The 12,443-nt window shown below is 40.1% G+C and overlaps 1 protein-coding gene across 8 annotated transcripts in view; it reads right to left on the bottom strand.

The window, feature by feature from the left end:
- KCNC1 (potassium voltage-gated channel subfamily C member 1) overlaps nucleotides 1-12,443 on the bottom strand; it is a 126,208-nt gene that overhangs the window by 17,792 nt on the left and 95,973 nt on the right. For 2 of the 8 annotated variants that reach the window (XM_083839619.1, XM_083839620.1), the window contains exon 3: nucleotides 4,607-4,795. The exons of 3 other annotated variants lie outside the window; for them this stretch is intronic. In XM_083839619.1, coding sequence (XP_083695745.1) covers nucleotides 4,607-4,795 — 189 coding nt within the window. Of the gene's footprint in view, nucleotides 1-504; nucleotides 2,624-4,606; nucleotides 4,796-12,443 lie in introns of those variants that run through there. 3 more of the 8 variants (XM_083839621.1, XM_083839622.1, XM_083839625.1) reach the window with 3 other exon arrangements.

The following is a 12,443-nucleotide window of genomic DNA, read 5'->3' as shown; positions in this document are numbered from 1 at the left end:
CATCTGCAGTTGGTTTTTGTTTTTGTTTTGTTTTTGTTGTAGCTGTGTGTAATTTGGCACTTACCAGAGCCATAAGTGTTTCTTCTTTGTGGTGTTGTTGGTTTGTTTGTTTTAATCTCTACTTCCTCCAGACCTTAGGGATGCTATTCCATTACATTTTCTTTCTCATCAGCAGTCCCAGATGCCATAGCTTTTGTTTAGAAGGTTGCCAGCTCTTTTAAAGTGCTTCATGTGAGGATAAAGGTGTATCCTTCCTTATAGAAAGTACTTCACCAAAATGCTGTTGACACACAGTTCATAGCTGTCATTTCTAGGTTCTAAAATGAATTTGTCCTGTTGTGTTTCTTGGTTCTTACTGCTGCATGTTTCATGTGGCAAATAAAATACGACTCGAACACCTGGATTTCTTTTAGGGTTTTGTATCAGGAGGACTGCTGTGGCTCAGTGAAGAACAAGTGAAGGACGGGGCCCAAAGAAGTAAGAAAAACTGAATTCATTTAATCAGCTAAAAAGACAAACTTTTATTGTTGTTGAGGAGGGAAAAGGAAGATAGCTAGAGAATTATAGGGTTTTTAAATCTTCCCTGTTAAAATTACTAATGGTGTGAATTCTTCAGACATCGGTTGTATCAGGTGTTTGCAGGCTTCATTTATTATCTACTAACCCAAATTAGCATTGTAGAACCAAAGCAATACCAAGCTCTTCTCCTACGTTTCTGTTGAGAACACTGTATTTATTCAAGATTTTAGAAGCAAGTCTCTGGAAACCCCTGATCGCTTCAGAAAAGGATTCCCCTTTACACTATACAGCAGGCACTGAAACCATGATACAAAATTTATTTCATGCTAGAATTGTTTTGCATAACATTGTGCATGCATTTTACTCAGTACTAAATTGCATACAATGCTGTTGTCTTGTTTCTTAAACTTTGAGACAATTTATACTCGAGTATCTTCCTGATTTTGTACTATAAGTCCCAGTTTTAAAATAACACCTTTTTTGTTTAAAATTCATACTGATTACTTAATATGAACAATTTATGAAGGGTCTTTACGTTGGATCTATACATCAATAAAATACAACATAACCAGAGCTGGAAAATTAAATCTAGACCAGCTGTTACTGTCAGGTCCGAAGGAAGGTCCCATGTGTCACAAGCATGCCAACAAAAACAGACAGGAAAAAGTTTCTTATTTTTATACACTTCTAGTTGGATTAAAAGTTCTTGATTTCCATGTCGGTGTGATGAACTGTGAAGGCGTGGTCAATATGACCGATGACTGCCTGATTGCACTTTTTAAAACCATTACTCTGTATCTTGTATACAAAAAGAAGCGATCCATAGCAAAGAAATGTACAGTTTTATGTTTTACATTTTTAGCTACAACAATGTATGTAAAAGTAAAGAGCTTTGAAAGAAAATATATAACTTTGCTTTTTTCTCCTTAATCATACATTTGCAGTGTTTCTTGTTTTTTATTTTTTTTTCTATTTTTGTCTTCATGCAATTCATGCTATGGAACAAAAAAATAGATTTAAAAAAAAAAATCTTCTACGGTTTTGTTACATTTTGGCCGTAGAAAAAGCCTGCATCTCTAGTACAACTCCAGAACCATGAAGAATCATCCGTAAAACCTGCATGGAGCGAGTTAACTTTGTCCAAATGAGAAGGTCTTCTATGCCTGCACAGTCCCACACAGATGTTTATTAGCCATCAATGTTCATCTCCATCTCGCCTTGTCAGGTCACTCTGACTGCCTCTGTTGGCATATATTTAGCAATGACTGGACTTTCTTTGCAAAGATCTGCATGTAAAGAATACAATCAGTACTTGAGCTTCTTCCCTGTGCTTTTCACATCAAGCTTGGCATCTTAGTTTTAAAGGAAGGAGGAAAAGGTGAAATAGCTACATGCAGAGGCAGCCATATTCTTCTTCAACAGGATTTTTTTTCCATGCAGTCAGCCAGACTGAGACCTCTCTACAGTGTGTCTGAGTATTGCTTTCAGCTTAAAATAGGCGCCCATGCAAAGTTTCATCCTACTGTGCTTGTTTGCTCAAACTCCTGCAGGGTTTCTATGGCTCAAAAATATCCTGAGAAAAGCAAAATCTTCCATCGTTGGCATGTTTCAGCATCGGCTATATGCCTAACCCATTCCATACAGAGCCAGTAGATCCGCCATTAGCCACAATAAGCATATACTAGCACGATGCACCAGGAAGGAAGCTATCTGGTGCATCTACCCTTCATCCTATGTACTGATACCATGCAGCATGTATGGCCCACCAGTACTATGTAAACGCCTGCCTATTGTCATCTGAGTGCTATTTAGGAGTGTTGTCACCTAGCATCAGTAGTAACACCATTCCCAGCAGGTGCTACTGTGAGACATTGCATCTTCAGACTTAGTCACCTGGATTATATGCAACATAGCATAGGCTAATTGAAAATAAAGCTTTTTAGACCATTCTCTGCTACTGATCCATGCTACAAAATAGATGGGATGGGAGACCAAGAACGTCTCACTGGACTAGGAGAGCTGTAGGGCGCAGACACTGAGGATAATCCTATCGCTTTTCCACTTATGCCAGCTATGCTGTTAAGGCTCCGTGACATTTCGTAACCTTCATTTAAAAGAAAAATGCAAAGTACAGCATTGGATCAATGACAGAATGGACTAAGAATGAGGTCAACATTGTAGCCAGTTCAGTAGCATCTGCATGCACCGACATGCGAGAGTAGTATCGCTTGCAACGTGACTCAGTAGGCCATTGAAGAAAAGAACAAGTTCAAAAAACAAAACAAAAATCATCATTTTTCAAGGATGGTCAGGCTTTGTAATTGATCCTACAGGCAGCAATGTGGTTGTACCCTAAAAAAAAGTCAATGGGAGGGGGGTTTTTGATGTCTCAGTCATACACTCACGCATACCTCTCCCTGCCACCTCATGCATTTTGACCTCAGGCAAAATTAAGGTTTCTGGTAGCTTTGGAGGAGGATGAAAAGACAAAAAAAAAAAATGAAGAAGAAGAAGTAGCAAGTAGCAAAATCCATGGAATTTATTGTGTTGCTATAGAGATACTACTCCTTTGTTCTCAGCATTAAAAAAAAAAAAAAGACAAAATTGCATGCATCATTTCCCTCCCTCCACCCACCCTTCTTTTTCAGACATGCACATAAACAGCTCAGCAAGTGTACAGAGAGTTGCACAAACTATGGATGAAATTCTGTTGGAACAACAATTAAGATGCTCTCAACGTGTTTCAAACAGGCCAACAATATGCTGACATATATTACTCTTTAGCCAACCGGCCTCCGTTTCACTCAGTAACGGGAGGCGGTTGCAGTGCATTGTGAAAACCATACATTCCTCATCCCAAAGGATGTGCCATTTGGAGTGTTCCCCTGATCCACTGGAACCACCCGAACTCGCCCAGGCTGAATGAACGCGGCCAATGCTTATCCAATACAGAATCAAGTAAAACGCTTTGCTACAAAGGTAAATTTTAGAGGATTATACTTTCATATGAAAGTGTTGTGGTCCAACTATATCTTTGTTGATGATAAGCTTTAAACTTATAAATACATACACTATCTATAACTGGCATTTACTATAACTATTGCCCATCATACAATGGCACATGGGAATTCTATACTCCATACTCAGTGTATGGTTACATTGTACAATCTTTGCAGTTTTAAAATATTGACTATATCATATACTATATACAGTACACCAGTGATAAACACTGATTTGAGGAGAGAGACCTTTTCGAATTTCCCCATTGCGTATCAACTTTTATGCATATATATGTAATTTTAATTTTTGTTTGTATGGTTTCCTCAGGGTAAGTTACTTAAATGAAACAGCCTGTTTTAAGAAGGGAAGGGTTTTTCCCATTTGTTTTGACTTTTTTGTCACTAAATAGATGATTCTGGTCATTATCAAACTAAAATGCAGTTACTTCTGAGAGATCTGTAGCTGTCAGAAGTCTGAGAAACTAACTAGTAATGATTTATTTATGAAAGTGATTTTAGATGGATTATTTTCCAATTGTAAGACACCTGTGCTAACAGATGTTCTTGTGTGCTTCTCTTCCTTTAGTGAACTAAACAGGTATGAATATCCAAATAATTTGTTTTAGTGCTCTGTGAAGGCAGCCAATCATTTCATGTTCCATGAGGATGGTTTTTTTTTGTTTTAACTTTTGTTGTCTGCCACCTCCAAGTCTATGCTCCTCAGAGATTGGTAAAATACATGAGCTTTCCAAGTGGCAAACCTTCATCGCTGTCAAATGGTAATTGGCCTCTCCTTGGAGGATGGGCTAATTTAGGGACATTGTAGAGCATTCTCCACTAAAGCTCACTGCACCAGCTAGGGTGGAAGACTCAACTGCCTAGCATAGCTGTATGGGGTAGTTACAGCTCCTCAGGCTTTTCTTTCTGAAAGAAATAGGTTAGAAACTCCAAATGCAGACATCAGGTGGTGGTTTCCAGCCCAAACGTGCATCTCTACAGCAAGCGCACTATTGCGTGTTACAGCTGACTTTCTCTTATTTGTTGTAAACGGTTGCTAACTACAGGTTACAGGACCCCCAGCTACATACCCTTTCTTATTCCTCCATCAGGCGGGCAGGGATATTCCCCGGTTGATAAGAGGAAGCAGGGTCCATATCTCTCCCGAGTGCCAGAGCGGGTAAAGGGCAGGCCCTCATCAGGCGTAATAGCCTGGTCTATGTGGGGACAGTCTTCGTTTGCCAGCGCCGCCTTGGCCACCTCACCATTCAGTTTCGAATCTTCAAACATATAAGCAGAAGGCTATTGAAACACTATGCACTGTTTATTAGTTCCAGCTGCAAATTAAGGGTTCACAGCTAACGAGTTCTATAGCGACACTATAAAAGGTAGCACATCTGTCCTAGACACTGCGTTCGTGTGCACTGCACTAAAATAAAATAAAGTCTGTTAAGTGGAAGAAGAAACAAAACGTGATCATGTTAGGTGTGACAGCAGCCGCCTGTACTTCCACATAGAGGGGCAGTTTCAGAAACGGGCGTGCATTGGTCCTAGTCCTGCGAGCAGAAGACCCCGGTTAGAAATTGGATCATGTTTTTGCATGACATTGGATGGTGCATGAATGACCTGCTTATCATGAAGCCTACTGTTGCTTGGAGCTTTGGAGAGGCAGTGGACTGTGAGTTGTGTTTTAGTATTTGAGTATATTCTGTTTGTGCTGATTTATACCTTTGTGCAATATTCCCTGAGGGGAAAATTCCTGCTCTTCCCCTCCCTGAATTTACCCAGGGTGTTTTATATTGTTTCCAGTATCGGTCGTGCAGAATGGCTGTACACATTTCAGACACACAGAGTACATTATGTATGGAAATAAGACAGCAGAACGTGGATTTAAAAAAACAAAAACAAAAACCAATCAATTTTCTGGTGTTCTCTTCTGAAACTCGCACAGTATTTGCAATGCCAGCACGGGACACTACATATATAAAACATTACAGCAGGCCATGAATTTGGAAAATAGATGGAGTAAAATTTACCCTTGGCTGTAAATAATAAAAATAGGTTGTCAGATTTGCCCATTTTGCTCCACACATTCCCATGAGGATAGACTGAGAATAGCATGTTTTCTCTGTGTGACTTGCTTGAAGTTTAAAAAAACAACTTAAAGTGCTATTTAGTGTAGGATTTATTTTAGGCTTTTAAAGTGCAAATTAGTATATTGAGAATATACTCGAAATATGGCACAGCTCAATATGAGTGTTTTGGTTGAAGGGAGGAAAAAACAGTCAAAATGTGCTTTCTGGAGTTTCACAAATGCTGAGACACATTAACTGTAGGCAGCATCCTACACCTCGGTTGCACAATGCTTATTACCTAGACACTGTAAGGCAATGGGTGGTCCTGCAAGTAAGTCTTTAAGGAAAGACAAAGTCAATGGATAAAATTAATTTCAGTGCTTCTTCTAGATTTATATACTATTTTGTTCTGAATGCTACATGATACTGATTATATTTGTTGCTTTGCATGCATGCACACACACGAAGATGTATATGACACGTACTACACATCTATCTATGCACTGGTAATTGCATACTATGTCTTTATTTGTATTTAGTTATCATTGGTTTGTCACTACCAAAACAGTCTTTTCTGCAGATCTAACCTCTGCCTCCTTTCTTCTCTGTGTAGAATTAGCCAATTATTTCCCCAGAGGGAGAGGTAGTAACATTTTGTTTTGTGAGCAATGAAATAAACAGGTCTCTCAATACATTTAAAACACTTAAAAAAAAAAAAAGCTATGGGTGCACTTCAATGTTTGTAGAGGCTAATTTCAAAAAGGTACTAAAATTTTAAGGTTGCAGTGAATTGCAATTGCATTCTGTTTGTAATAGTGCAATTCAAAACCACTCTTGGCACAAAACCCTGGCACGGCTGCCATGGAAACCACGACATAGCAGGTACTGAGCTGCTGCTTTCAAAACCACGTAGCTGGGTTTGGGGAGAGCTGCTGGCCTTATGGGGATGAGCAAAGAACTGGGCTTCTTCGTAAGCCTCTGCTGCTCCAAGCAGATGGCTCTAATCCTGACATGAGAGAGGCAGCTGTGTCAGCACGGCTGGGCACTGACAAATCTGAGACTCCCATTGCTACACTTGAGCCTGGGTTTGCAGACTAAACTGAGTGATGGAAGGGGCGCTGGTCTGTTTCTGGAGCTCAAAACGCCTCTGAGCGGGGTGGCTGCAGGTCAGGCTGCTCGCTGATAACAGCCATCGGTCCTTTTGGAAGCAGCTTTCAGGCTCCATTGTGGTCGAATGACAAGAAAGTTGACCTTCTTGGAATTTATTTCTTAAGCTGTGTTACAGATCCCTAGCAACCTGAGCTGCAACTTGTTTGTGCAGCCTCCTCAGGGTTCTTTAACATGGATGAATTTTTCTCTATATCTGTTGCTGAAAATCCCCAACTTTACAATTTTATTTCTATTTGATAGAAAGAGAATTGAGTAGCTGGAGATGTGGACAAATCACTGACTTGTCCCACTAACGATACTCGCCTATTCCGTGCATGGGCTATGCCCCAGGAATCACGTTCTGGATAGCCCCGCTAATCCTCAGTGATGATTTTGCAGAATATTTAGGAAGCAGAGAAATTGCCAGCACAGAAGACTGCATCTGTTGCTGGTAGGTGTTGAGTTGTTGTGTTCCAAACCACTGTCTGCAGCACCTAATTCTGTGAAGGTGAGTTTCAACAATCATATAATATTTAATAAGTAAATAGGTTGTTATGGAAATAAAGAAAACATCACTGATATCATCAGTCAACAGTGAGAGGTTTCCATTCTTTTCATTAGCAGATCTACATGCTGAACAATTTGAGGAATGAGGTCTGAAGATGGAGTGAAATTATATTATTTGGCTGCTTTCTTAAGTTTCCATTTGCATGTTTGCTCTTTCGAAGATTGACCTTGGCTTTGAGAGAAGTCCAGATAAAGCAAAACTACTGAAACAATTGCTGTCTGGTGACTACCAGCATGGTCATACCAATGACGATGACAACTATTCTAGGCGCTTAAAACTTCTAAGGCTTGACATCAAATTCATAAGAGTCTTTCTGTCCCTGCTAGCAGAATCTGAACTAGGCTTGTATAGCATTTTTCTTCAGATTGTACACTGTTTCACCAAGAATACCTGATGTTATCATCCCTGTTTTACAGATGGGTAAAACTACCATGTGGTGAAGTAACTAGCCCACTGCTATCTAAGAGGTTATTTACAAAATCTTCTGACCCCCAGCATGGCACCTCATCTCCGTAATCATACTATCTGTGAACACCTAGTTAACTGCACAAGTTTTAAGCAATCTCCTGCAGAGTTTTGACTGAGAGGCTGAAAAAAGTGTTCAGCAGATCTCCCAGGTGAGTAGCTCATCTCACAACTACCTCATTTGTGTGGTTTCCTCTTGATAGTTTTTTTGTTTGTTTTTGTTTTTAATCTTCCTTCCTGTTTTCTTTGCCTCCATTTGCAGGAAAGTATGATTAAAATGCCTTGGGTGTTCTCAAGCAGACAGTTTAAAATTGGGGGTATTCTGAAAAACAACAACACTTAAGATAACTTCTGGATTTTGCATCAGTATGCTCTGCTTATTGTGGAAAAGTGCAGTAGAGACTGTCTGCATGCTGCACGGCTCTTCTCTTTTGTCATAGCATCAGTTGCAGACTGTCCTAGTGACTTTGCTGGCTTTATTTAACCGGCTACATGATCTGCACCAGGTTCGTTGGCATTGTACTAAAGAAAATGGGGCCTTCCCACCCTCAGATCAGAAACACAGCAAATAGTAAACAAAGGTCTGTTTTCTTTGGTCCCATTAGGTCACTGGCAATCTCTTCCAGAAAGAAACAGACTTTCTTCCTTCCAGCCACCCTTGTTCAAGGATTGAAAGAGACAAGGACCAAGGCTGAGCACTTACAACTTCCCTGAGAAGCTGTTTGCCATCCCACAAAGACTCAGAGGACTTCAAGGGTCTGCACTCCTGCCCCAAGAGAAGGGGTTGACTAGCAGGAAGGAGGTAGGAGCAGTTGAGTGCAAAAACGGGGACAGAAATGAGAAAGGAAGTTGCTTGAAAGATGAAGATCTTTCTACTAGGGAGACTATGTCTAACTACAGTTAAACTCCATACCACCATCCCATGTACAGCTAAAAATGAATCTACAGCTTGTTTAGATCTCAGTTGTGCTCTTATAACCCTGATCCCAAACTTGACATTGCCATTATTACAGTCTGTGGATAGTCCTGCTCCTGATTGTGTGCGTTTTGGTTCTCATTCACAGCTTGAGGGTCTTTGCTTATTTTCAACCCCTGTTACTCTGCATGGCTCCTAACATTCAGTAGCTGCCTGAAGTCTCTCATGAAGAGGGATGTCCTTGAGGTCCCTCACGGCAGAAACCTTTAACGCACCTGGAACCCTGCTGGAAGTAATGGTATGTTGTCCATTTAATAAGTTAATTGCTCTCTTGTTTTTCACTCTCCTCTCAGTTTTCTCATGATATAAAAGGGCTGTTAATGTGGCAAACATTAGCCATGTCATACTGTGCTGGCAATGGCAAACTTTCTTGGCAGGATGGTTTTCTCTGTCCCTAAGGCTACTGATAGAATGATACAGGAACAGAGGTGGCATGGCCAAGGTGAGGGTGGAGAACTGCTGTGCTCTGGCTTTTCTCAGCTACAAGATGTTTAGCTGGAAGTGCAAAGTGAAGTAGTTGCAGGGCTGCTGTAGTTGCTGGTGGAGGACAGACGATTTCCCATCTGTCTTTATTCTAGAGAAAATGCAAAAATTTTGCATTGCTTTTTGCAGCATTGCTTTTGTCTGATACTTCTAGCGCTGAGCAAATGATTATGATGAAGATAAGGGTGTGAATCCAAGTATCTAAAGACATTTCCTCTGATCTGTGGAGGTTAAGAGCTGCTCAGCATCTGAAAGTCCCCATTGACTTTATATCCCTCCATTTCTCTCTGAGATGTTGTGTAGAAAGTTGGTATTTACAGTTCAATTCCCTATTCTCTCGAGTCTCCTTAAATCAAATTTCACACCAGTTATATCAAGTTGTGTTTCTTATGGTTGCCTGGATAGTGTTTACTGGCCATTAGTATTCATTGGCCACTCATCAATTGCATCAGTATAAATCTTTTTTATTTTTATACTAGAATTCATCTAAACTCTGCTGTGCTTCTTCACTTTTTAAAGGAGGCTTAGGACATAATAGCTAATTGGGAAGAAAAGAAACTGCAGACTGAGAAAAATAAGCTTTTTCTTGAATTAGTACATGGCTATAGTGATTTCTGAGTTAATGGAGAATTTACTAGCAATTAAGAAGTTTAGAAGCAGTAAACTTCATGTTCTCCCTCTAGAAAATGATCGGAGATGTCGATCAGCTATTTTGTACCATTCTTTCAAAGTATTGTTGGGTAAATGGGGGAGATTGTAACAAAATACCTTGGTCAGGACCTGATTCAGCAAAATAACAATTAAGCTTGTGTGCCAGACCATCTTTGGCTACAGAAATCAATTTTTATGGGCTCCAGAGCTTCATGCAGGATTAAGAAGCATGGATCCCATGGGTAGGGGCTCACTTCTGTTGTTGTTAAAGCAGGTCCTTAGAGTGAAAGGGATATAACTTCATTAAATTATAAAAAGAATTATGGAGAAGATGTATTAAACCACAGACAAAGGATGATGAAATGATGGCTTGGACAGTATGGAAGGAAGTATAGCATAAAGAACAGCATAGGCAATATGGATTTAAGCCTCTGAAAATGAGTAATGATTCATCAATATGGGCATCACTTGTTTTCAAAATGGCAGTGAAAAAAAATCCTAAATTGGTAGGCTTGGGAATTTTTCTGCTGGAGAGTAATAAAGAATTAATTTTTTTCCATGCAGACTATCTGGAAAAAAAAAAAAAGTAATTTAACTAAGTAGTTCTATTGTCATACCGAGTACTTACTCTTTGCATTAATACCTTGCATCAGGTTTTGTGTCACAACCTCAATGAAGTTACCTATAGTCTGTGACATTCCTTGTTCTTTTGCATTAAATAACTGTATTGTAATCTCCTCGGCTGCCCAACATGGAGCTCAGGTTGATGGAATTGGAGAAAAACTTCACAGAATAAAAAGTGACAGTCTGTAACATACACAAGTTGCAAGCAACGTACAGTAATAACAAATAAATGTTAACAAACAGAGTGAAAGAGAGAAAGAGAAAAAGAGAGAAAATGTGAAGAACATGTAAAAGAATTAACAGATTCCTATATAACAACTCAGTTTTAGTTATCCCAATATTCTAAGGCCATTAAAATAATAATTAAAAAAATGTTGTTAGATCTAGGTATATTTATTAAAATTTCCTGATGTTTATATTACTGCATACTTTGAAAGTTGCTATGAAGGTCTTCTGAGTAGATTTCACACTGATGGATTTTTTGCTGGCACAAATGAGAGCAGAATTTAGTATGCTACATGAATATGCAGAGGCCTTCCAACCCAACCTACCTCTTCAACATTTACTCACCACCGTGTTGACCTGGGTTCCTCCAGGAAGCCGTGTCCCCCAGTAAAGGCACTCCAGTGACGGTGGTGACCGCCTCTCCCAGAACTAACTGGCCAACATAGTAACATCACTCCCAGAGAATATCACCTTTGAGAGGCACTACTTCTTGAAGTGAGGTGACAGTATGTTGGCTGCCTACCTACTGGTACCTCTAGAGGAAATACAGGAGCTCTAATTAAGTTGATCCAGTATATTATCACCTCTACAGGTATTACTGAATACGTGTTTAGTGCAGTGCCGAGAACTGTTGCTCCTGGAAGTGCTACATTGCAAAGAGAGCTGGAAGATCCCTCCTAGTTTTATCCTGATGCTTCTGGGGTTTCACTTATACTCATCCTGGCCTTCTGAGATCCCACTAACATCAGGTTCTGTAGAGCGTGGTGGGTCCTTGACAGGTCAGGTAGAGGTTGCAGGAAAATGCAGTTGGGTGAGTCATGCTACAGTCTTACATTACCGCTCTGACTGAGGAATACAGTATGATGATCTGTACAGTATGGAAGGTGTCTGAGACATGGAGCATGGATGAATACAAAGAACAATGACAGTGGGAATGGTGAATTGCTTCTTATTTCGGCTTTGTGCTTATAAACAGACAAGCAAATAGGCAAAGTTTGGAGAAAATATCCATCAAGTACAGAGTAAGAGGGATATAAGCTAGTGGACTGGGCACAGAGCTTTCACCTCATACCCTAGACCCTTTTTGCCCTGGCCTTTTGTAGTAATGGGTAAATCATCCCATTTATCTAGTGCTATTGCAGTAAAGGTGACTTTTGTTGTATCTGTCCTACAAGCGTCATTCATACTTAATCCAGCAGAAGGGAGAGATGCCAAGAGTACCTCTTTGATATCCCAGGAATTCACTCTGCAGTGGATGGCATGGGAGCTATAGTGGCAGGCACATGGTGTGAAAGGATGCTTGAGAAAGATGGTTTACCTCCTTTAAAGATACCTAGTTCTGGAGGATTGGCAGAGGCTGATCTGACTTGGCTGGAGTGTCTCTATCTGCTTACCCATCTCTAAAAGTGTCTCGTGATCATTAAGTTAAGGCATGGAAAGTCCTAAGATTTATTAGTTCTGTGACTATTTTTCAGCTAAGTGTAGCCCTGCCCCTACATATAGTTGTCTACAGGGGACTGTGTAAGGTGATTTTTTTTTTTTTTTGGTGTCTTACATAGTGCCAGAGAAAAGCATCTAAGTGTCTGCTTTGGGGACTGACAGCAAAAGAAGAACAGTTTTGAAGGAAATCCCCCAGACTTCTCTACTGACAGGACAGAAGCCAGTCCAGACCTGCAAGGAGCTCTTTTTACTTCTATTCTTCCATTAAATAC

Source organism: Anser anser (genome assembly GCF_964211835.1).
Source record: "Anser anser genome assembly, chromosome: 5".
In the NCBI taxonomy this organism is placed as follows: domain Eukaryota; kingdom Metazoa; phylum Chordata; class Aves; order Anseriformes; family Anatidae; genus Anser; species Anser anser.
Note: the sequence above shows the minus strand (reverse complement) of the source record. Positions and strands in the feature narration are given on the sequence as shown.